This window comes from Cherax quadricarinatus, chromosome 14 (assembly GCF_038502225.1).
Source record: "Cherax quadricarinatus isolate ZL_2023a chromosome 14, ASM3850222v1, whole genome shotgun sequence".
NCBI classification, from domain to species: Eukaryota; Metazoa; Arthropoda; class Malacostraca; order Decapoda; family Parastacidae; genus Cherax; species Cherax quadricarinatus.
The window spans coordinates 5492501-5518987 of record NC_091305.1 but is presented as its reverse complement, the minus strand read 5'-3'; the positions used below and the strand labels follow the sequence as shown (position 1 = coordinate 5518987).

At 43.7% G+C, this 26487-nt stretch overlaps 1 protein-coding gene and 1 long non-coding RNA gene across 6 annotated transcripts in view; both read right to left on the bottom strand.

The window, feature by feature from the left end:
- Positions 1 to 55: 55 nt before the first annotated feature.
- On the bottom strand, positions 56 to 3297 carry LOC138852673 (uncharacterized). The gene is made up of 2 exons (XR_011391982.1): positions 2340 to 3297; positions 56 to 1637 (listed from the first exon to the last, which is right to left on the bottom strand). It is a non-coding gene; the product is annotated as an uncharacterized lncRNA (long non-coding RNA).
- Positions 3298 to 6760: 3463 nt separating this feature from the next.
- Positions 6761 to 26487, bottom strand: part of LOC128695855 (carbohydrate sulfotransferase 1) — a 303478-nt gene continuing 283751 nt past the window's right edge. For 2 of the 5 annotated variants that reach the window (XM_070084786.1, XM_070084784.1), the window contains 5 exons: positions 20239 to 20411; positions 19235 to 19399; positions 16043 to 16147; positions 15433 to 15608; positions 6761 to 7622 (listed from right to left, as the gene is read on the bottom strand). In XM_070084786.1, the coding sequence (XP_069940887.1) occupies positions 6902 to 7622; positions 15433 to 15608; positions 16043 to 16147; positions 19235 to 19399; positions 20239 to 20411 (1340 nt within the window). In that variant the 3' untranslated portion in view covers positions 6761 to 6901. The remainder of the gene's footprint in view (positions 7623 to 15432; positions 15609 to 16042; positions 16148 to 19234; positions 19400 to 20238; positions 20412 to 26487) is intronic. The other 3 variants (XM_070084785.1, XM_070084787.1, XM_070084788.1) reach the window with 3 other exon arrangements.

The window sequence follows — 26487 nt, the reverse complement described above, 5'->3', positions numbered from 1 at the left end:
CTATCTGAATTTAGTTGCAGATTACTGAAAAAACAACAGGTTAAGATAGACAATCTATTGATATAGAACATGGTCTATTATGATCAAATATAGTCTATAAAAAATTAAATTAATATATTAAGACGTAACATAGCTATCAAGACGTAACATAGTCTAACACGTAACATAGTATATTAAGACGTAACACAGTCTATTAAGACGTAGCACAGTCTATTAAGACGTAACACAGTCTATCAAGCCGTAACATAGTCTATTAACACGTAACATAGTCTATTAAAACGTAACATAATCTATTCAGACGTAACCTAGTCTATTAACACATAACATGATCTATTAACATTAATCTTAGTCTATTAACATAGAATATAATCTATCAACACGTGAGAATAGTTGTGTAGCTAGGAACGACGGAGTTCTAACATCTATAAGTTATTGCATTGAGAATTAATTAAAGTATCAGCCTGTGGTAAGACACTCAACCTATCATCATACAGCGTGAACCTTTGCTCACACAACATTATATCTTGACGCAGATTTACATTATCAGATTTACATTATTAAGACACTGTATCAGGAAGATCTATTAAGACATTGTATCGGGAAGATCTATTAGGGCACTGTATCAGGAAAATCTATTAAGGCACTGTATCAGGAATATCTATTAAGGTACTGTATCAGGAAGATCTATTAGGACACTGCATCAGGAAAATCTATTTAGACACTGTATCAGGAAGATCTATTAGGACACTCTATCAGGAATATCTATTAAGGTACTGTATCAGGAAGATCTATTAAATAACTGTATCAGGAAGATCTATTAAGGCACTGTATCAGGAACATCTACTGTATTTAGACGCTGTACGTTGTAACAGGAACTAATGACATTAATAATATCACTGCTATCACATTGTAGTCTGCTGCTTTATGTAACGATAGATTTTAATGAACAAGCCATAACACACACACACACACACACACACACACACACACACACACACCAGGAGCTGTGACTCGACCCCTGCAACCACAGGTAAGTACACACACACCATTTACTATAATTTACATTTTTCATTCTGGACACCACATAAAGAAGTCACAATCTGGAGACGTTATGCAAGGACTGGGTCCTCCTTGGACCACTGTTATGTGGTGTGGATGATGTCAGCACAACATTTCGTCAGCTGATGTCGTACACATGTGCTGATATTGAGGTCTTCACCGCTCGTGCTGGTCATTAAAGATGGTAGACTACTTCCGTAAGTCAGTACCTGACCAGCCAGGCGTGTGGCCAGCAGTAACAGCCTAGTTGATCAGACCCTGATCCACCACGAGGCCTGGTCTCAGGCCGGGCCGCGGGGACGTTGACCCCCAAAACCCTCTACAGGTATACTCCAGGTATGTCGCCTCCGATGTAGTTGCTGAAGCCTAAGATTTCCATGACTGGAATAAATCCAGCAAGTACCGTAGACATTTTGAAGTCTGTTGTCCTCTCAGTGACACAAACTGTACCTTTCAAACTAGTCCAGTGAACACAAGTGCACTCACCCAGTGAACACAAGTGCACTCACCCAGTGAACACAAGTGCACTCACCTAGTGAACACAAGTGCATTCACCTAGTGAACACAAGTGCACTCACCTAGTGAACACAACAAGTGCACTCACCTAGTGAACACAACAAGTGCACTCACCTAGTGAACACAACAAGTGCACTCACCTAGTGAACACAACAAGTGCACTCACCTAGTGAACACAACAAGTGCACTCACCTAGTGAACACAACAAGTGCACTCACCTAGTGAACACAACAAGTGCACTCACCTAGTGAACACAACAAGTGCACTCACCTAGTGAACACAACAAGTGCACTCACCTAGTGAACACAACAAGTGCACTCACCTAGTGAACACAACAAGTGCACTCACCTAGTGAACACAACAAGTGCACTCACCTAGTGAACACAACAAGTGCACTCACCTAGTGAACACAACAAGTGCAATCACCTAGTGAACACAACAAGTGCACTCACCTAGTGAACACAACAAGTGCACTCACCTAGTGAACACAACAAGTGCACTCACCTAGTGAACACAACAAGTGCACTCACCTAGTGAACACAACAAGTGCACTCACCTAGTGAACACAGCAAGTGCACTCACCTAGTGAACACAACAAGTGCACTCACCTAGTGAACACAACAAGTGCACTCACCTAGTGAACACAACAAGTGCAATCACCTAGTGAACACAACAAGTGCACTCACCTAGTGAACACAGCAAGTGCACTCACCTAGTGAACACAACAAGTGCACTCACCTAGTGAACACAGCAAGTGCACTCACCTAGTGAACACAAGTGCACTCACCCAGTGAACACAAGTGCACTCACCTAGTGAACACAAGTGCATTCACCTAGTGAACACAAGTGCACTCACCCAGTGAACACAAGTGCACTCACCTAGTGAACACAAGTGCATTCACCTAGTGAACACAAGTGCACTCACCCAGTGAACACAAGTGCACTCACCTAGTGAACACAAGTGCACTCACCTAGTGAACACAAGTGCATTCACCTAGTGAACACAAGTGCACTCACCTAGTGAACACAAGTGCACTCACCTAGTGAACACAAGTGCACTCACCTAGTGAACACAAGTGCACTCACCTAGTGAACACAAGTGCACTCACCTAGTGAACACAAGTGCACTCACCTAGTGAACACAAGTGCATTCACCTAGTGAACACAAGTGCACTCACCCAGTGAACACAAGTGCACTCACCTAGTGAACACAACAAGTGCACTCACCTAGTGAACACAACAAGTGCACTCACCTAGTGAACACAACAAGTGCACTCACCTAGTGAACACAGCAAGTGCACTCACCTAGTGAACACAACAAGTGCACTCACCTAGTGAACACAGCAAGTGCACTCACCTAGTGAACACAACAAGTGCAATCACCCAGCGAACACAAGTGCACTCACCTAGTGAACACAACAAGTGCACTCACCTAGTGAACACAACAAGTGCAATCACCCAGCGAACACAAGTGCACTCACCTAGTGAACACAACAAGTGCACTCACCTAGTGAACACAACAAGTGCACTCACCTAGTGAACACAACAAGTGCAATCACCTAGTGAACACAAGTGCACTCACCTAGTGAACACAGCAAGTGCACTCACCTAGTGAACACAACAAGTGCACTCACCTAGTGAACACAACAAGTGCACTCACCTAGTGAACACAACAAGTGCACTCACCTAGTGAACACAACAAGTGCACTCACCTAGTGAACACAACAAGTGCAATCACCTAGTGAACACAAGTGCACTAGTGAACACAAGCGCACTCACCTAGTGAACACAACAAGTGCACTCACCTAGTGAACACAACAAGTGCACTCACCTAGTGAACACAGCAAGTGCACTCACCTAGTGAACACAACAAGTGCACTCACCTAGTGAACACAGCAAGTGCACTCACCTAGTGAACACAACAAGTGCAATCACCCAGCGAACACAAGTGCACTCACCTAGTGAACACAACAAGTGCACTCACCTAGTGAACACAACAAGTGCAATCACCCAGCGAACACAAGTGCACTCACCTAGTGAACACAACAAGTGCACTCACCTAGTGAACACAACAAGTGCAATCACCTAGTGAACACAAGTGCACTCACCTAGTGAACACAGCAAGTGCACTCACCTAGTGAACACAACAAGTGCACTCACCTAGTGAACACAACAAGTGCACTCACCTAGTGAACACAACAAGTGCACTCACCTAGTGAACACAACAAGTGCACTCACCTAGTGAACACAACAAGTGCAATCACCTAGTGAACACAAGTGCACTCACCTAGTGAACACAACAAGTGCACTCACCTAGTGAACACAACAAGTGCACTCACCTAGTGAACACAACAAGTGCACTCAACTAATTAACATAAAGGCACAATACCATGACTGGAACGATACACAAATAACCCGCACATAGGAGAGAGGAGCTTACGACGACGTTTCGGTCGGTTCGGATGTACACTCAGCCATGGTGCTCCTCTGGCAGCAATTACAAGAAGTTCTTGACAAGGGATTTTTAAGATGACAACGACTATACTGCAGGCACAGAACTGTGTGCTTTAGAATGATAGTGACGCATTTACCCAGTGAAAGTGACGTGCTTATTGAGTGAAAGTGACGTGGTTACCGAGTGAAAGTGACGTGGTTACTTCCTATAGCTGCGTTAATGCATGATGTCATGTACGTGAACCAGAATTATGTCTAATGTCAAATATATATTTCTAGAGACATTCTTAATAATGTATAATGATGCATGGAGATAAATGGTAGAAAATACCGACACGATGGACAAATATAGACAAATGGAGTATAATGCGATCCATTATTAACTACGTTTCGCCCACACGGTTGGCTTTATCAAGTCACAAACAGATCTACCTGGGTTAAGAAGTACAAGAGTATATGTAGGGTGGAGAGTCAGGTGGAGAGTCAAGTGGAGAGTCAGGTGGAGAGTCAGGTGGAGAGTCAGGTGGAGAGTCAGGTGGAGAATGTTGGGTTTGTGACGAACCTACACTGGACGGGCAAGTGTGAATGTTGAAATCCTCGTCGGTTCATTAGAGACTGCAGACGCCAGGCACATAATATCTCACCCAGACAAGATACTTCCGAGAGAAGATACATAGTCCTCTCCACCAACTCCGTTGCCAAACACGTTTCTAACATCTTATCCAATACCTCATTTTAAGTGTTACCTCCACATCCACACCCTCAAGAACGTCACCAGTAATAGACACCACAAGGTTCAATCCTCTGCAGGGGTATACATAATCCCTTGCAACGACTGCAACCAATTATACATGGGCGAGAGAGCCAGAGACCTCCAGACACGTATTTCAGAACTCCAATACGCAGCCAGAACGGACGATTTAAGGAACGCCTGCGTTCTACACAGAAATTTCCACACGCATTTAGTCAGCTATAAAGACACAAAAGTCATCGCCAGGGCAGAAGACACCCGCCCGTCTCGGGCAGGTTCCTCACAGATCCAACCTAACATTCTCCACCTGACTCTCTAGGTAGATCTATTTGTGACTTGATAAAACCCACCATGTGAGCGAAACGTAGTCAATAAAGGCATGCATAATACTGCATTTGTATTTATTTTCCACCAAGGAATAATGACATACTTGCTGAGGTATAATGACATCCTTAGTGAGGTATAATGACATCCTTACTGAGGTATAATGACATGGGTCTGATTAATCAACTTAGTCTACTGATATCAGTCACTTAGCCTGTCAGTGTATCGGTGGGGACGACTACCTGTCTGCTTAAAGCAGGTAGACAGCTTGACTACCACTTCTCACATCCACTGTGACATATTAGCTGAGATGAACGGAGTTAGTGAACCATTTTACTAATCCTGTAGATCAGAATCCACTGGTTGGTTCCTTAATTAACGGCATTTCAAGCCTATCACTACACGAGGGTCATTAAGGCTGCACAGCCGAACAAAAATACATAAATCCTTAAGAAAAAATGAGACAAAAGCGAGCCCGCAGTGTATACATACACACACACACACACACACTGAAATACGCCTTCCAGTGTATACATCCTCTGAGAGACTTAACAAAGCTTAACAATGATGCTTGAATAACTCAAGCTGAGTGTATGTTTGTATGCTATACGGATTTTTTTTTAATTTTCTACCATTTTGATCAAGATACCCAATTACATTCATTTTACGTCGGCCTATTTACAGTTAGAAGAGCGTACGTGTACTTATTTAGTTATCTATAAATAAAATCCTTTTGATTTGCGTTGATTGTTAGTATGTATTAGTTAAACTGTTAGTGCTAGTTAAACTGTTAGTATTAGTTAAATTATTAGTACTAGTTAAATTTTTAGCACTTAAATTGTTAGGGCTAGTTAAATTGTTAGGGCTAGTTAAATTGTTAGGGCTAGTTAAATTGTTAGGGCTAGTTAAATTGTTAGGGCTAGTTAAATTGTTAGGGCTAGTTAAATTGTTAGGGCTAGTTAAATTGTTAGGGCTAGTTAAATTGTTAGGGCTAGTTAAATTGTTAGCACAAGTTAAATTATTAGAACTAGTTAAATTGTTAGTAATAGTTAAATTGCTAGCACTGCTTCGAGTATAGAAATATATATTTATGGACATTTTAAACTTAAGAATTGAAAAAAACAAGCAACCCCGGGGCTATCCCAGACCTTCCCCCAGGGGTACTGTAGGATGGTCCACCCTCCTGGGGTACTGGTTGGATGATCCGCCCTCCAAGAGTACTGGTAGGATGGTCCACCCTCTTGGGGTACTGGTAGGATGATCCACCTTCCTAGGGTGCTGGTAGCATGGTCCACTCTCCCTAGGTACTGGTAGGGATGAAACCCTAAACACTTCCTGGGCCCGCCCCAGCTGTGTCCCAGCTGTGCTCCAAGTGTGTACCTGATGTGTACGTGGTGTACTCCAGCTGGGATACCTGTCTCACGACTCGCAGCTGGAAATAGGCTTCAAAGTGGGAGGAGCTGCAGTAAACTCGTTCACAAATAATTTACAACTCGCTTACACCTCACCACACTTGCACGCAGTCCTTATCAAGCATTATTAATATTATCCAAAATATATTTGTGTCACAGCCTTGAATTATCGTATATCTGGAATATTACTTCAAGTTCACCACTGTACTTCAATTGTCACTCATTACAATTAATCTATACAAAAATATATTATATTAGTCTTCACAAACTTCATCACATTAAATACTGAGACTGACAAAGTCACACCTTAACTGTGGATATCGTATCGAATATTTTTTTCCACACTAAGGCTTAGACAACATAAGTGGTCCTAGTTTATTTAAGGCTAGGTCAACATAAGTGGTCCTAGTATACTGTCTACAGTAATATTTTTGTTGGAACTTATGGGTAAATACCCGAAGCGTTTCATGACATGATCACACGCGCCCTGCACAGCTTTAAGCTTGATTGAAGACAGCTTCGACACCCAGTAAGTCACTCGGGTCTTGGATTCTCTGGAGGTGCTCCAGGGCTTGTCCAGGTTCTTAGTTGTATGTGAATCTAGGAATTCCTCCATCTTGGCATCAAAATCTAGTCCAGTGTAGTCTAGTAACTCACGAGTCTTATTGACCGGGTTGAGGGACATGTCCTCGTACCTGAGAATGTACAGCTTCCCCGGGAAGTCTTTCTGCAGTTGGAGAGCTGCTTCGAGGTCATCCTCCATATCTGTACAGAGAGCCTTGGGGTCACTACAGTCTGGAGCGGTGCACCACTTGACGGTGTCGGTGCGGGAGTTCATGACGCCTCTAGGGTCCCTCACCAGGAAGACGATGCGGACGTTCAAGTTCTCATCCTCCAACAGGGGCCGAAGAAACTTCAGTCGAAGTCTGACGATCTTCATGGTGGCCCAAGGGAAGAGTTGGCAGGCCTCCTTCAGGAAGACATCGTTGAAGCAGAGTGCGTCTCCCCACTCCTTGGTACTGCAGGTGCTCCAGAGACGGGTGTTGCGGGAGATCATTTCCTTGATCTTCTGTGCCGTCGTCAGATACTGTTTATGCTCGGAATACCTGAAGTAGATTTTTATTATTATTATTATTATTATTATTATTATTATTATTATTATTATTATAAAGGGGAAGCGCTAAACCCGTAGGATTATACAGCGCCTGGGGGGGATGTGGAAGAGGTAAAGATGCGTAAATTTACACTGGCAACATCGGCACTGTGTGGTGATGGTGTGTGGTGATGGTGTGTGGTGATGGTGTGTGGTGATGGTGTGTGGTGATGGTGTGTGGTGATGGTGTGTGGTGATGGTGTGTGGTGATGGTGTGTGGTGATGGTGTGTGGTGATGGTGTGTGGTGATGGTGTGTGGTGATGGTGTGTGGTGATGGTGTGTGGTGATGGTGTGTGGTGATGGTGTGTGGTGATGGTGTGTGGTGATGGTGTGTGGTGAAGGTGTGTGGTGAAGGTGTGTGGTGAAGGTGTGTGGTGATGGTGTGTGGTGAAGGTGTGTGGTGAAGGTGTGTGGTGATGGTGTGTGGTGATGGTGTGTGGTGATGGTGTGTGGTGAAGGTGAAGGTGTGTGGTGAAGGTGTGCGGTGAAGGTGTGTGGTGAAGGTGTGTGGTGAAGGTGTGTGGTGAAGGCGTGTGGTGTACTTACAGTGTGGTGAAGGTGTATGGTGATGGTGTATGGTGAAGGTGTGTGGTGTAGTTACAGTGTGGTGAAGGCGTGTGGTGTACTTACAGTGTGGTGAAGGTGTATGGTGATGTGTGGTGAAGGTGTGTGGTGTAGTTACAGTGTGGTGAAGGTGTGTGGTGAAGGTGTGTGGTGAAGGTGTGTGGTGTAGTTACAGTGTGGTGAAGGTGTGTGGTGTAGTTACAGTGTGGTGAAGGTGTGTGGTGTAGTTACAGTGTGGTGAAGGTGTGTGGTGTAGTTACAGTGTGGTGAAGGTGTGTGGTGTAGTTACAGTGTGGTGATGGTGTGTGGTGTAGTTACAGTGTGGTGAAGGTGTGTGGTGTAGTTACAGTGTGGTGAAGGTGTGTGGTGAAGGTGTGTGGTGTAGTTACAGTGTGGTGAAAGTGTGTGGTGAAGGTGTGTGGTGTAGTTTCAGTGTGGTGATGATGTGTGGTGAAGGTGTGTGGAGTAGTTACAGTGTGGTGATGGTGTGTGGTGTAGTTACAGTGTGGTGAAGGTGTGTGGTGATGGTGTATGGTGTAGTTACAGTGTGGTGATGGTGTGTGGTGAAGGTGTGTGGTGTACTTACAGTGTGGTGATGGTGTGTGTGGTGTAGTTACAGTGTGGTGATGGTGTGTGGTGTAGTTACAGTGTGGTGAAGGTGTGTGGTGATGGTGTATGGTTTAGTTACAGTGTGGTGAAGGTGTGTGGTGATGGTGTGTAGTGTAGTTACAGTCTGGTGATGGTGTGTGGTGTAGTTACAGTGTGGTGATGGTGTGTGGTGATGGTGTGTGGTGTAGTTACAGTGTGGTTATGGTGTGCGTGTGTTGTTACAGTGTGGTGATGGTGTGTGGTGTAGTTACAGTGTGGTGAAGGTGTGTGGTGATGGTGTGTGGTGATGGTGTGTGGTGTAGTTACAGTATGGTGAAGGTGTGTGGTGAAGGTGTGTGGTGTAGTTACAGTGTGGTGAAGGTGTGTGGTGTAGTTACAGTGTGGTGAAGGTGTGTGGTGTAGTTACAGTGTGGTGAAGGTGTGTGGTGTAGTTACAGTGTGGTGATGGTGTGTGGTGTAGATACAGTGTGGTGAAGGTGTGTGGTGTAGTTACAGTGTGGTGATGGTGCGTGGTGTAGTTACAGTGTGGTGATGGTGTGTGGTGTAGATACAGTGTGGTGAAGGTGTGTGGTGTAGTTACAGTGTGGTGAAGGTGTGTGGTGTAGTTACAGTGTGGTGAAGGTGTGTGGTGTAGTTACAGTGTGGTGATGGTGCGTGGTGTAGTTACAGTGTGGTGAAGGTGTGTGGTGTAGTTACAGTGTGGTGATGGTGTGTGGTGTAGTTACAGTGTGGTGAAGGTGTGTGGTGTAGTTACAGTGTGGTGAAGGTGTGTGGTGTAGTTACAGTGTGGTGAAGGTGTGTGGTGTAGTTACAGTGTGGTGATGGTGTGTGGTGTAGTTACAGTGTGGTGATGGTGTGTGGTGTAGTTACAGTGTGGTGATGGTGTGTGGTGTAGTTACAGTGTGGTGATGGTGTGTGGTGTAGTTACAGTGTGGTGAAGGTGTGTGGTGTAGTTACAGTGTGGTGATGGTGTGTGGTGTAGTTACAGTGTGGTGATGGTGTGTGGTGTAGTTACAGTGTGGTGAAGGTGTGTGGTGTAGTTACAGTGTGGTGAAGGTGTGTGGTGTAGTTACAGTGTGGTGAAGGTGTGTGGTGTAGTTACAGTGTGGTGAAGGTGTGTGGTGTAGTTACAGTGTGGTGAAGGTGTGTGGTGTAGTTACAGTGTGGTGAAGGTGTGTGGTGTAGTTACAGTGTGGTGATGGTGTGTGGTGTAGTTACAGTGTGGTGAAGGTGTGTGGTGTAGTTACAGTGTGGTGAAGGTGTGTGGTGTAGTTACAGTGTGGTGAAGGTGTGTGGTGTAGTTACAGTGTGGTGATGGTGTGTGGTGTAGTTACAGTGTGGTGAAGGAATGTGGTGAAGGTGTGTGGTGTAGTTACAGTGTGGTGAAGGTGTGTGGTGTAGCTGCAGTGTGGTGAAGGTGTGTGGTGTAGTTACAGTGTGGTGAATGTGTGTGGTGTAGTTACAGTGTGGTGAAGGTGTGTGGTGTAGTTACAGTGTGGTGAAGGTGTGTGGTGTAGTTACAGTGTGGTGATGGTGTGTGGTGTAGTTACAGTGTGGTGAAGGTGTGTGGTGTAGTTACAGTGTGGTGAAGGTGTATGGTGAAGGTGTGTGGTGAAGATGTGTGGTGTAGTTACAGTGTGGTGAAGGTGTGTGGTGAAGGTGTGTGGTGTAGTTACAGTGTGAAGGTGTGTGGTGTAGTTACAGTGTGGTGAAGGTGTGTGGTGTAGTTACAGTGTGGTGAAGGTGTGTGGTGTAGTTACAGTGTGGTGATGGTGCGTGGTGTAGTTACAGTGTGAAGGTGTGTGGTGTAGTTACAGTGTGGTGAAGGTGTGTGGTGTAGTTACAGTGTGGTGATGGTGCGTGGTGTAGTTACAGTGTGAAGGTGTGTGGTGTAGTTACAGTGTGGTGAAGGTGTGTGGTGTAGTTACAGTGTGGTGATGGTGCGGGGTGTAGTTACAGTGTGAAGGTGTGTGGTGTAGTTACAGTGTGGTGAAGGTGTGTGGTGTAGTTACAGTGTGGTGAAGGTGTGTGGTGTAGTTACAGTGTGGTGAAGGTGTGTGGTGTAGTTACAGTGTGGTGAAGGTGTGTGGTGTAGTTACAGTGTGAAGGTGTGTGGTGTAGTTACAGTGTGGTGAAGGTGTGTGGTGTAGTTACAGTGTGGTGAAGGTGTGTGGTGTAGTTACAGTGTGGTGATGGTGCGTGGTGTAGTTACAGTGTGGTGAAGGTGTGTGGTGAAGGTGTGTGGTGTAGTTACAGTGTGGTGAAGGTGTGTGGTGAAGGTGTGTGGTGTAGTTACAGTGTGAAGGTGTGTGGTGTAGTTACAGTGTGGTGATGGTGTGTGGTGTAGTTACAGTGTGAAGGTGTGTGGTGTAGTTACAGTGTGGTGAAGGTGTGTGGTGTAGTTACAGTGTGAAGGTGTGTGGTGTAGTTACAGTGTGGTGATGGTGTGTGGTGTAGTTACAGTGTGGTGAAGGTGTGTGGTGTAGTTACAGTGTGGTGAAGGTGTGTGGTGTAGTTACAGTGTGAAGGTGTGTGGTGTAGTTACAGTGTGGTGAAGGTGTGTGGTGAAGGTGTGTGGTGTAGTTACAGTGTGAAGGTGTGTGGTGTAGTTACAGTGTGGTGATGGTGTGTGGTGTAGTTACAGTGTGGTGAAGGTGTGTGGTGTAGTTACAGTGTGGTGAAGGTGTGTGGTGTAGTTACAGTGTGGTGAAGGTGTGTGGTGTAGTTACAGTGTGGTGATGGTGTGTGGTGTAGTTACAGTGTGGTGAAGGTGTGTGGTGTAGTTACAGTGTGGTGAAGGTGTGTGGTGTAGTTACAGTGTGGTGATGGTGTGTGGTGTAGTTACAGTGTGGTGATGGTGTGTGGTGTAGTTACAGTGTGGTGAAGGTGTGTGGTGTAGTTACAGTGTGGTGATGGTGTGTGGTGTAGTTACAGTGTGGTGAAGGTGTGTGGTGTAGTTACAGTGTGGTGAAGGTGTGTGGTGTAGTTACAGTGTGGTGAAGGTGTGTGGTGTAGTTACAGTGTGGTGAAGGTGTGTGGTGTAGTTACAGTGTGGTGATGGTGTGTGGTGTAGTTACAGTGTGGTGAAGGTGTGTGGTGTAGTTACAGTGTGGTGAAGGTGTGTGGTGTAGTTACAGTGTGGTGAAGGTGTGTGGTGTAGTTACAGTGTGGTGAAGGTGTGTGGTGTAGTTACAGTGTGGTGAAGGTGTGTGGTGTAGTTACAGTGTGGTGATGGTGTGTCGTGTAGTTACAGTGTGGTGAAGGTGTGTGGTGAAGGTATGTGGTGAAGGTGTGTGGTGTAGTTACAGTGTGGTGAAGGTGTGTGGTGTAGTTACAGTGTGGTGATGGTGTGTGGTGATGGTGTGTGGTGTAGTTACAGTGTGGTGAAGGTGTGTGGTGTAGTTACAGTGTGGTGATGGTGTGTGGTGTAGTTACAGTGTGGTGAAGGTGTGTGGTGTAGTTACAGTGTGGTGAAGGTGTGTGGTGTAGTTACAGTGTGGTGATGGTGTGTGGTGTAGTTACAGTGTGGTGAAGGTGTGTGGTGTAGTTACAGTGTGGTGATGGTGTGTGGTGTAGTTACAGTGTGGTGAAGGTGTGTGGTGTAGTTACAGTGTGGTGAAGGTGTGTGGTGTAGTTACAGTGTGGTGATGGTGTGTGGTGTAGTTACAGTGTGGTGAAGGTGTGTGGTGTAGTTACAGTGTAGTGAAGGTGTGTGGTGAAGGTGTGTGGTGTAGTTACAGTGTGGTGAAGGTGTGTGGTGTAGTTACAGTGTTGTGAAGGTGTGTGGTGTAGTTACAGTGTAGTGAAGGTGTGTGGTGATGGTGTGTGGTGTAGTTACAGTGTAGTGAAGGTGTGTGGTGAAGGTGTGTGGTGTAGTTACAGTGTAGTGAAGGTGTGTGGTGATGGTGTGTGGTGTAGTTACAGTGTAGTGAAGGTGTGTTGTGAAGGTGTGTGGTGTAGTTACAGTGTGGTGAAGGTGTGTGGTGTAGTTACAGTGTGGTGAAGGTGTGTGGTGTAGTTACAGTGTAGTGAAGGTGTGTGGTGATGGTGTGTGGTGTAGTTACAGTGTAGTGAAGGTGTGTGGTGAAGGTGTGTGGTGTAGTTACAGTGTAGTGAAGGTGTGTGGTGATGGTGTGTGGTGTAGTTACAGTGTAGTGAAGGTGTGTGGTGAAGGTGTGTGGTGTAGTTACAGTGTGGTGAAGGTGTGTGGTGTAGTTACAGTGTGGTGAAGGTGTGTGGTGTAGTTACAGTGTAGTGAAGGTGTGTGGTGATGGTGTGTGGTGTAGTTACAGTGTGGTGAAGGTGTGTGGTGTAGTTACAGTGTGGTGAAGGTGTGTGGTGTAGTTACAGTGTAGTGAAGGTGTGTGGTGATGGTGTGTGGTGTAGTTACAGTGTGGTGAAGGTGTGTGGTGTAGTTACAGTGTGGTGAAGGTGTGTGGTGTAGTTACAGTGTGGTGAAGGTGTGTGGTGATGGTGTAGTTACAGTGTGGTGAAGGTGTGTGGTGTAGTTACAGTGTGGTGAAGGTGTGTGGTGATGGTGTGTGGTGTAGTTACAGTGTAGTGAAGGTGTGTGGTGTAGTTACAGTGTGGTGAAGGTGTGTGGTGTAGTTACAGTGTGGTGATGGTGTGTGGTGTAGTTACAGTGTGGTGAAGGTGTGTGGTGTAGTTACAGTGTGGTGAAGGTGTGTGGTGTAGTTACAGTGTGGTGAAGGTGTGTGGTGTAGTTACAGTGTAGTGAAGGTGTATGGTGTAGTTACAGTGTGGTGAAGGTGTATGGTGTAGTTACAGTGTGGTGAAGGTGTGTGGTGTAGTTACAGTGTGGTGATGGTGTGTGGTGTAGTTACAGTGTGGTGAAGGTGTGTGGTGTAGTTACAGTGTGGTGAAGGTGTGTGGTGTAGTTACAGTGTGGTGAAGGTGTGTGGTGTAGTTACAGTGTGGTGAAGGTGTGTGGTGTAGTTACAGTGTGGTGAAGGTGTGTGGTGTAGTTACAGTGTGGTGAAGGTGTGTGGTGAAGGTGTAGTTACAGTGTGGTGAAGGTGTATGGTGTAGTTACAGTGTGGTGAAGGTGTGTGGTGTAGTTACAGTGTGGTGAAGGTGTGTGGTGTAGTTACAGTGTGGTGAAGGTGTGTGGTGTAGTTACAGTGTGGTGAAGGTGTGTGGTGTAGTTACAGTGTGGTGAAGGTGTGTGGTGTAGTTACAGTGTGGTGATGGTGTGTGGTGTAGTTACAGTGTGGTGATGGTGTGGTGAAGTGTAGTTACAGTGTGGTGAAGGTGTGTGGTGTAGTTACAGTGTGTTGATGGTGTGTGGTGTAGTTACAGTGTGGTGAACGTGTGTGGTGAAGTGTGTAGTTACAGTGTGGTGAAGGTGGTGGTGAAGGTGTGTGGTAGTTACAGTGTGGTGAAGGCGTGTGGTGTAGTTACAGTGTGGTGAAGGTGTGTGGTGAAGGTGTGTGGTGTAGTTACAGTGTGGTGAAGGTGTGTGGTGTAGTTACAGTGTGGTGAAGGTGTGTGGTGTAGTTACAGTGTGGTGAAGGTGTGTGGTGTAGTTACAGTGTGGTGAAGGTGTGTGGTGTAGTTACAGTGTGGTGAAGGTGTATGGTGTAGTTACAGTGTGGTGAAGGTGTGTGGTGTAGTTACAGTGTGGTGAAGGTGTGTGGTGTAGTTACAGTGTGGTGAAGGTGTGTGGTGTAGTTACAGTGTGGTGAAGGTGTGTGGTGTAGTTACAGTGTGGTGAAGGTGTGTGGTGAAGGTGTGTGGTGTAGTTACAGTGTGGTGAAGGTGTGTGGTGAAGGTGTGTGGTGTAGTTACAGTGTGGTGAAGGTGTGTGGTGTAGTTACAGTGTGGTGAAGGTGTGTGGTGTAGTTACAGTGTGGTGAAGGTGTGTGGTGAAGGTGTGTGGTGAAGGTGTGTGGTGAAGGTGTGTGGTGAAGGTGTGTGGTGAAGGTGTGTGGTGAAGGTGTGTGGTGAAGGTGTGTGGTGAAGGTGTGTGGTGAAGGTGTGTGGTGAAGGTGTGTGGTGAAGGTGTGTGGTGAAGGTGTGTGGTGAAGGTGTGTGGTGAAGGTGTGTGGTGAAGGTGTGTGGTGAAGGTGTGTGGTGAAGGTGTGTGGTGAAGGTGTGTGGTGAAGGTGTGTGGTGTAGTTACAGTGTGGAAAGAAAGTGATTTACATAACTACGGTATGTAAATAAATTTATTTACACACCTGGAATAGGTAATTAAATATATTTATACACCTGTAGAATGTAAGTATAACGCTTTACACACCTGCAGGACGAAAATCAATGTATAAATAGTTTTACACAACTGCACGATGTATAATTTTGCTACATACCGGATATAAACCCTGATTTACACACCTGCAAGATGTAAATAGCGTTATTTACACAAAATAATGATTTAAAGAAAGTGATTTACACATCTGAATAATTTTAATGTCATTTACACATATCGTAAATGAAGTTATTTTCATATTTACAGGATGTAAATGAATTGATTTACATACTTGGATACTGTAAATTATTTTACATACCTGGATGATTTAACAAAGTATTTTTACACACCTGGATGTTTTAAATTTAGTATCTTACACACCTGCAGGAGAGGAGGTCGTGTATGATCCTCTGCGCCTCCAGGGAGTCTTCTCCTCCACGTATCTGTCGGAGGCCGAACTGAAGGAGGGGCTCGTAGTGGTTGTACACTGCTGAGTGGGACTCGAGGAGTTCCTCCAGGAAGGTCGAACCTGAACGCCATGTAGTGGCTATCACAACCTGATGACCATGCCACTCTTATTATAATTATAATTGTTATTATTATTATTATTATTATTATTATTATTATTAATTCTTATTATTATTGCTGTTGCAGTTAACCTCTGAGTAAGGTGAGGTAATAAGATTTGATCTGGGGGTCGGAAAGAGTGTCTCCAGGCCCTTGGATCAAGACTCCTTCAGAACATTAAGGTGGACCTCCAGTCCATTCCTTAGTATAAAGCATAATTAAGCTCTGACTCCAGACTGCTCGCTGTGTCAGTACTCAGGAAGCCTTCTGGACTGGAAACCCAGTCAGTGACTGGCTTATCAAAGCCGTGTATATTAAGACTCGTACATAATAGCATTTGTTTCTTTTGTAAACAGTGTCTTAAACCGTGTGACAAGAACGTGAGAGAGAGAGAGAGAGAGAGAGAGAGAGAGAGAGTACATACCTGGAGCATCTTGGGTCTTGGGTGAGATGAGAGAGGCTGGGCATAGTGAGCAGCCTCCATTATGTCTGTGTACTTCCTTCCCGTCACCTCCTCCAACAGACTCACCTGTCGATATACACAATACACACACTCAGTCAAACACTACACAACACACATTTTTTCTGAGTACCTCTTCCATGCTGATAACTTGATAATAAACCATCAGAAAGGCTTCAAACTTAATGTGCTTGTGTATTTTAGGATATTGTTGTCTTTTAGTCTCTTTGAAAGGTTTCAATTAGTTGTGGTCTGTGTATGTTCTTATTTATCATTATTAGTGAAAAAAGTTGTGTATTAGTTTCCATGTGATGACTGATGTATGTCTTCTGACTGCCTTCTGATCTTCAACAAAAATATTGAACTATATTATCGATTTATGCCTCACCCTGCACTATTCCAATCACCTGGATTGAAGGTACCTTTGTCACTGTCATGACTGAAGGTACCCTTGTCACTGTCATGACTGAAGGTACCTTTGTCACTGTCATGACTGAAGGTATCCTTGTCACTGTCATGACTGAAGGTACCTTTGTCACTGTCATGACTGAAGGTACCTTTGTCACTGTCATGACTGACGGTACCCTTGTCACTGTCATGACTGAAGGTACCCTTGTCACTGTCATGATTGAAGGTACCTTTGTCACTGTCATGACTGAATGTACCTTTGTCCCTGTCATGACTGACGGTACCCTTGTCACTGTCATGACTGAAGGTATCCTTGTCACTGTCATGATTGAAGGTACCCTTGTCACTGTCATGACTGAAGGTACCCTTCTCACTGTCATGACTGAACGTACCCTTGTCACTGTCATGATTGAAGGTACCCTTGTCACTGTCGTAATTGAAGGTACCCTTGTCACTGTCATGATTAAAGGTACCCTTGTCACTGTCATGACTGAAGGTACCCTTGTCACTGTCAGATTAAATTTACCCTTGTCACTGTCATGATTGAAGGTACCCTTGTTACTGTCATGACTGAAGGTACCCTTGTCACTGTCATGATTAAAGGTACCCTTGTCACTATTATGATTGAAGGTACCCTTGTCACTGTCATGACTGAAGGTACCTACCCACCGAGACTGATTTATTGATCTGTATTTCCATTGTATAATATGTAGAGAAAAGTGAGTTAGAGACAGCTAGAGGTGCCAGTAGAGGTGACAGCAAAGATGCCTGCAGAGATGCGAGCAGAGGTGCAAGTAGAGGAAATACAAAGCTAGACTAAATGCTCTCAAAGCTGTTGCTGGCTACAACCCCAACTATGGTGCTAATGTGAGAATCGTGAGAATGATGTACATAGCCTATGTTAGGTCCTTAATTGATTATGCTGCTCCCATGTTGATATTAGCTAGAGAAAGTTCTCTCCGACCCTTGGAGTTAATGCAAAATGAAGCTCTCAGGATTATTCTTGGCTGTCCCAGATCTACAAAAGTTCTTAACATGAGGAAGGAGCTTGATATTTCTAGTATCAGTGTTAGGATTGTTGAGATTAACACTGTACTCGGTATTAGAATGTTGAGAAACGAACCAGACACTGTCACAATGAATCTTACCAAGTGTCTAGAGGTAAATACACACAGATCTAAATGGATTGTGAGAACGTGCAATTACATCAAGTTTTATAACCTGCATGAACTGTATCACTGTAGGCAACAAGAGCATTTCACCCCTCCATGGAAGATATGCTCATTTAATATCACATACCTGCAAGTCCCTCCCAAGAAGCTCATTGCTAGTAATCCCTTCCTTAAATCTCTTGTTAGAGCAACTGCTCAAGAAGAAATTTCTCACCTAGCTGGTAGTAATAAGTTATCACAAGTTATATACACTGATGGATCTAAACAGGAGTCTTCTGGCAGGGCTGCATCTGCTCTTGTTGCCACCTCCCTAGTTAAGAACGATAATAAATTTGTTGAGTTAGGCATAAGAATTAACAACTGGGCGTCTACACTGCAAACTGAATTGTTTGCAATCCTAATGGCGCTAAAGCTAACCTATGACACTGAGCTTGACTCTATCATCATTACTGATTCTATGTCATCATTGAAGGCTCTTGACTCATATAATGACTCCAACAACATGCTCATTGGAGAAGCCAGGTATAGATACTCAAAAATTAGGGACAAAGGAATTAATGTGCAATTGCTATGGATCCCATCACACATTGGATTACTCCTTCATGATAAAGTTGATATGTTAGCCAAGAAGAGTACCCAGAAGGAGAATGTAGAATATAACTTTGGTATAACTATGTCTAGCATTAGGAATAATATTAGGAGAGAAGTAAATAATGAAAATGATTGTTATAGGAATGCAGTTAGAAGCCTGAGTAGATCTATAACCCACTATGATAACATGAACGTAGATAAGTATGTTTATGGAGCAACGTGCAATGTGAACAGACTGACTGATGTTGTAGTGGCCAGGCTTAGGCTTGGTTACAAGTACTTCTGGCAGTTTGGGAGACACACAGATGATGATCAAACTAAATGTAAATTATGTGATCAGGCATATGGTCACTCTCTTGAACACTATGTGCTTAATTGTCCACTTATTGAGGAATACAGACAGACAGTATAATAACCTATGTGACATGTCAAGATATCTTATTAATGAAAATAAGATACCAGATATACTAGGCAAATTTTCTAAATTTGCTTGTAAGAGATAAGTGAACTATAGATATGTAGATATAAATCCATATGTATTCCTGTTAACCCTTTGGGGCCTAGTTCCTAGGCCTTTTGTGTATCCATATGCTCTCGCGCTACCGTCCACAGGATGGATATGGGGTGCACAATAAACTAGCCACTTCGGTGGCAAAATCTGAAATCTGAATCAGTAACACTGCCCTCTGACGTCTGTTAGTGTGGCCTGGCAGACAGGCTGAAGAACGTGCTGGATGACGAGGTCTGTATTGACCATAAACAACAAGGCATAACAAAACATTAGCATGTCATTCCTAGAACCTGGATGATTTGATCTATACTGACAGTAAGAATATTGGTGGTCGCTCCCACAGCTTGGCTAGTACGACTGTCAGCCAGTAAGAGACCTTGAAAGAAGAGTCGGGAGAAATTACTCCTGATAAAGAAGACACCACTATGTCTACTCTAGAAGAGAAGCCTTGAGAGAAACGTCAGGAGAAATTACCTTGAGCACCTGCAGAGCGTGGTGTATCCTGGTGGGATGGACAGCGGCGGGGTCGCTGGTGGAGTCCAGGAAGCTGATCACCTTCTGCAACTCCTTTGTCTGAAGTTGTGAGAGCCGGTCTAGCATCTCCCTCCTGGACTCGTCGTTGGTGATCGTCCTCCGCTGCTAAAGGAGAGTGACGCAGTTAAAATTATTCTTTATTAAATGCGCATGAGTCAGTAAAGTCACCTGGACACCGACTTTACTACCTGAAATAGCGATTAACATAAAGTCTGCGAATGTTTACTGAGAGATAAACAACGCTTTGTGTTTATACACGAAGAAATATATACCAGTAAGTGCATGTTCTCTGAGAGAGGCACACACTTCTCAATACACATTAACAGATACCTCTCAGTGTACGTGCAGTGGGATCTACACACCTTGCAGTGTATATAAACTAAAACACAATTCTTGGTGTATATTTACTGTGACATACAAACCTCTTAGTGTATAATGAGCGTGCATAAATGAGTAGAAACCGTCCAGTGTACATAAATTCAGTGTAAGTCAGGCAAGATTCGTTAGGAAAGAGGACAAATGCCACCCGACGCTGGGTGTCAGTCACACAATGACCAGTCACCCAAGCTGTCAGTCACCTAACTCACTCACACCTTCCACTGACTTACCAGTTCTTCTGACAGTCACGTACATTATCATTAACTAAGGTTAATAAACTCATTCTAAATTTACTAAATGAGTTAATATTGAGTTTCATTTATTTTTTTGCGCGGGATATATACACTGAGAGATACATTGTGAATAAAACCACGGTTAAAACAATAACTAAGAACAGTTACATTATACAGACAGTTACTTTATGAATAAGGAAGTAATAGAGATAGTTACATTATAAATAAGGAAATAACAAGGGAGAGTTAGTTAATAAATAAGACAGTAGCAGAGAAGAGTTATTTCACAAACACTAAGTAACACAAGGCAGTAACGAAGCTCCTTGACACTACCATGAGCTGTGACAGAGAAGGTGATCTCACATCAGTATCTGTAACATCGGTAGCTGGTGTCAGGTGTGTTGGTGCTGCCTGATCCACCTCATCTCTGAGTCTTCCCTGCTGTTGCTGCTGTTGCTGTTGCGACGTCAACTCGCCTGACTGGTTCACCTCCTCCACCTCCGACACTGGGCAACAGCAAGGACAAAAATGAGTCAGTATACCAATGAAAAATATTAAGGACGGTTTACACTTAAAAGCATCAATAAACACAGTGATATGATGAGTTATAAATTTTGACTTTTTAGGGGTTACTTAATTTACTGTAAAATCTAAAATTATGTATGGAACCTAAATAAAAGACTTGTAAACACACACACACACACACACACACACACACACACACACACACACACACACACACACACACACAGATGAATCACAGGGATGTTAGGAAGTATTTCTTCAGCCACAGAGTAGACAGTAAGTGGAATAGTTTGGGAAGTGATGTAGTGGAGGCAGGATCCATACATAGCTTTAAGCAGAGGTATGATAAAGCTCACGGCTCAGGGAGAGTGACCTAGTAGCGATCAGTGAAGAGGCGGGGCCAGGAGCTCGGACTCGACCCCCGCAACCTCAACTAGGTGAGAACTAGGTGAGTACACACACACACACACACACACACACACGTCAGGTCCATATTGGAGTACCCACTCCTGGTCAAACACGTCAAGAAATTAGAGAAAGTGCAAAGGTTAGCAACAAGACTAGTCCCGGAGCTATAGGGTATGTCCTACCAGGAGAGGTTAAGGGAAATCGACCTGAACACACTGGAGATACGGGGGACATGATAACGACATATAAAATACTGAGAAGAAAAGTAGAGTAAGGAAGACTGAAGTCAGAGAAAGTGTCTCTCTGATACTGAACTGTCTCCAGGACACAGATCTATAGTGACATCATTCAATGCTGCGATGGATGATCTTGAAACTATCTCGACGACTAGAAGACCAAAAGTTTACGACCAGATGTATCTCTCTCGCTGCACGGGTCCCAGAGAGGTATCCCTGTATTCCACAAGCCCAGCCTCCTCTACCTCAGTGTATGCAATAACAAAATAGTGGAAGGTGGTCATAAAATTTCAGTAGAGTAAAAATATACGACTATGTATACGTGTGTATGTCTGTGTGTAATAATTTCTGTATGCAAGTGCAGATAATATGAGTACATAAATGTATATGTGTGTGTATATGCATATATAAATAAAAATACGAAAAATCACTATTTATTCACTAAAATTGGGAAATTGGAATTCAGGGCAGCCAACAGCAGCGTAAAGCTTGTGTGTGTTCAAAATTTGAAGCCAATCGGATGAGTCATTCTCCAGTTATGTCACTGGAGTTTATCTGGAGAGGGTTTCGGGGGTCAACGCCCCCGCGGCCCGATCTGAGGCCAGGCTTCATGGTGGATCAGGGTCTGATCAACCAGGCTTACGTACGAACCACAGCCCGGTTGGTCAGGTACTGACTTTAGGTGCCTCTCTAGTGCCTTCTTGAAGACAGCCAGAGGTCTATTGGTAACCTCCCTCATCTATGCTGGTAGGCAATTGAACAGTCTTGGGCCCCTGACACTTATTGTTTTGTGTTGCATCTCTTGCCGAGTCTTTTGCTTTCATAGGGAGTGATTTTCGTGTGTAGGTTTGGTACCAATACCTCCAGGACCTTCCAAGTGTATATTATCATATATCTCTCTCGCCTGCGTTCGAGGGAATACAGATCAAGGACCTTCAACCGTTCCCAGTAGTTTAGGTGCTTTATCGTACTTATGTGTGCCGTGAAAGTTCTTTGTACACTCTCCATGTCTGCAATGTCGCCAGCCTTGAAGAGGGCCGTTAGTGTAAAGCAGTATTCCAGCCTAGAGAGCACAAGCGATTTGAAGAGAATCATCATGGGCTTGGCGTCCCTAGTTTTGAAGGTTCTCATTATCTATCCTACCATTTTCCTAGCAAGTGAGGTAGATACATTGTTGTGATCTTTGAAGGTGAGATTCTCTGACATTATCAATCCCAGGTCCTTCACATTACTTTTTCGCTCTATTGTATGGTTAGAATTTATGGTACACCATGACACATTTTTAATTTCTTCAAGTTTCCCATATCTGAGTAGTTGAAATTTCTCCTCGTGAACTTCATATTGTTTTGAGTGGCCCATTTGAAGAGCTGGTTGATGTCTGCTTGGAGTCTCGCGATGTCTTCGATGGAAGTCACTGCCATGGTAATCCGGGTGTCATCCGCAAAGGAAGACACGGAGTTATGGCTTACATCTCTGTCTATGTCAGAAATGAGGATGAGGAATAGAATGGGAGCGAGTACTGTGCCTTGTGGAACAGAGCTTGTTACCATGGCTGCCTCAGACTTTACTCTGTTTACTACTACTCTTTGTGTTCTATTTGTCAGGAAGTTGTAGATCCATCTACCAACTTTCCCCGTTATTCCTTTATCCCGCATTTTGTGTGCTATTACACTATGGTCACACTTATCGAAAGCTTTTGCAAAGTCTGTGTATACAACATCTGTATTTTATATATCCTCTACAGCATCCAGGACCTTGTCATAGTGGTCCAGTAGTTGGGACAGGCAGGAGCGACTTGCTCTAAACCCGTGTTGCCCTGGGTTGTGTAATTGATGGGTATCTAGGTGGGTGGCGATCTTTCTTCTTAGAACCCTCTCAAAGATTTTTATGACATGGGATGTTAGTGCTATCACTTCCATGGGTACTATCCTAGGTAATATCATATGTATTATCTTGGGTGTTATCCTGGGTGCTATCCTGGGTACTATCATAGGTATTATCGTGGGTACTATCCTGGGTACTATCATGGGTGCTATCCTGGGTACTTTCCTGGGTATTATCCTGGGTACTATCCTGGGTACTATCTTGGGTACTATCCTTGGTACTATCCTGGGTATTATCCTGGGTACTATCCTGGGTACTATCATGGGTGCTATCCTTGGTACTATCCTGGGTACTATCCTGGGTACTAACCTGGATATTATCCTGGGTACTATCCTGGGTACTATCATGGGTGCTATCCTTGGTACTATCCTGGGTACTATCTTGGGTACTAACCTGGATATTATCCTGGGTACTATCCTAGGTACTATCCTGGGTACTATGCTGGGTACTATCCTGGGTACTATCCTGGTATTACCCTGGGTACTATCCTGGGTACTATGCTGGGTACTATGCTGTGTACTATCCTGTGTACTATCCTGGGTACTATCCTGGGTACTATGCTAGGTACTATTCTGTGTACTATCCTGGGTTTTATCCGGGGTACTATCCTAGGTACTATCCTGAGAACTATCCAGAGTTTTATCCTGGGTACTATCCTGGGAACTATCCAGAGTTTTATCCTGGGTACTATCCTGGGAACTATCCAGAGTTTTATCCTGGGTAATATCATGGGAACTATCCAGAGTTTTATCCTGGGTACTATCCTGGGAACTATCCAGAGTTTTATCCTGGGTAATATCGTGGGAACTATCCAGAGTTTTATCCTGGGTACTATCCTGGGAACTATCCAGAGTTTTATCCTGGGTAATATCATGGGAACTATCCAGAGTTTTATCCTGGGTACTATCCTGGGTACTATCCTGGGTATTATCCTGGTCAAGTCTGCAGCAACACTGCTCAGCTTCACTCTTCATCCTCATTTTTTTTTTTTTTTGGTAACTTCTGTGAAGTTTTTTGAAACTGTTCCACTGAGGATTTATGGAAGTTATGGTATAAACCTTGGTAATAAATACCGACAAGTTGGTTTAGAAAGACACGTAAGCAAACACTATAACATATTTATTAGAAAACGTTTCGGTCCTGGGACCTTGATCACTTCTAACATACAGAGGTAGAAAGACATTATATATATAGGCGGAGAGTGAGATGTGACGCACGTGACCTGAGGAATGTGTTCCTCCATTCTTATGTTCTTATGACATTCCTCAGGTCACGTGCGTCACATCTCACTCTCCGCCTATATATATAATGTCTTTCTACCTCTGTATGTTAGAAGTGATCAAGGTCCCAGGACCGAAACGTTTTCTAATAAATATGTTATAGTGTTTGCTTACGTGTCTTTCTAAACCATGGAAGTTATCACAGTCGTTCCAGGATGCTGGGAATGTCTCCAGTAACTTTGATCCTAGGGCGCCTGAACGTACATATTGTTCCTAGAATTTAGTCCTTGTTATCGTACACAAGTGTTAAAAATTTGAAGGCAATTGGATGAGGCATTCTCGAGTTACGAACGGCATAACATTGTAAAATTGAAGGAAGAAATACAAAATGAGGCAACCTGTTAATGGTTGTCCTTCGTGGATACCTGATAAAACAGTCTCTGATGACACTGACTTTAATGAGTCATCATAAGTGGTTAACCCTCTAGATTAAAAATCTGAACAAAATCTAAGGTATGTATTTCTCGGCATATATACACAGAAATTATTCGAAGTTAGTTTTAAATTTTTGAAAGCAAAGGTGACATGGAACCTTAACGAGCATTAAGTATCATTATCATGGTACACGCTTCCTCAAGGTTGATGGATTGATTAAATAGTCTCTACCTCTCCTCTCTTGTCTCCTTTGTATTCAACTGAAGAAGCTTACTGCGTAGACAAAATGTTTGGGAAACGAAGATGAGAAGGCGTTAAATAAGTGTCTTATTCATCATTACGCAGCTGACGAGCCTTAAACCCACTAAACTGACAAACCTCAGCGGGTTTTACTTATTGTTACAGTTTACCATGATATGTACCTTGTCGTTTTCTGTTGTACTTCGCCCATCGAAAAAAATAACTTAGTCTCCCTTAAGTTGACCACTAATTTATTAAAAAAAAATTACACTCGACTGAATTTTGGAATTGAATGTTAGCCTTGTTCACTGTATCTTCACATATAACATTGCCTATGTAGCTGGAATAGATAAAAAAGTTGGCTACATAACCTCGAGACTCCCACAGAGAATCCCGATGGAAATGAATAATATTGTCTGATTTTTGGGGGGTAACTTAGGTAATTTACACTTGTGTTAAACTATGTATGATTGTACCAGTAACTAAGTAAACTTGCTTACTAATGGAAAGTATTAAGTTAATTTTTCAACTAAAACCAAAGATCTCTAAGGAAACATTGAGTTAGTATATTTACATTATACCTTTTTTACATGGTTATAAGTGTTTTACATACTAACAACTGTGTAAATTACCAAACAAAGTGATATTTCACTTCGGGTTCTATTAAAATGTACAGATTTTATTGTGCTCCTTGAGTCGGTGGTCAAAACTCCTCTCTCATAATATTAAGAGAGACCCGGTTAAAAAAGACATACATAATATTAAGCCTTCATCAATACTCAGCTATTTACACCTGTAAACCTGACGTGAAAGTCACAGGTGTCGTAATCTACAGTACCTGCGACTTTCCAGTTACACTATCATCAGGTACCACAAGAGGCACAGAGGTTGTTAGTTTACTATGTTTATTATGTACCACATACCCATCCTGTGGACGGTAGTCAAAAAATTACAGAGGTTCATAATGGGTCCAGGGACTGGGCCACAAAGTTTTGATAGCTGAGCAAGTTACAGAGGTAATGAACTCCAGGTAGATCTGGACACAATCATGACAAGTTACAAAGGTATTTACAGAGGTATTTACAGAGGTATTTACAGGCCCGGTGGCCTGGTGGCTAAAGCTCCCGCTTCACACACGGAGGGCCCGGGTTCGATTCCCGGCGGGTGGAAACATTTCGACACGTTTCCTTACACCTGTTGTCCTGTTCACCTAGCAGCAAATAGGTACCTGGGTATTAGTCGACTGGTGTGGGTCGCATCCTGGGGGACAAGATTAAGGACCCCAATGGAAATAAGTTAGACAGTCCTCGATGACGCACTGACTTTCTTGGGTTATCCTGGGTGGCTAACCCTCCGGGGTTAAAAATCCGAACGAAATCTTATCTCTTATCTTATCTTATCTTACTTAGTTTGCTAACACACGCAGTCCCTGACACTTAGCAAGTTTTAACATCAGTCTTGGTAATCTCATCAGATGTAAATATCTTAAGAAGCAGTCACTGTCATATTTGTTGGGCTCCGGAGCTGTACACCGGGAGGTGTTTGTCTCTCAGTTTAGAGTTCACTTTAATCCATATTTTAGATATTAAAGTTTTCTCTACTGGTGGTGGAAAGGTTACGTGCAGCCTATCGAC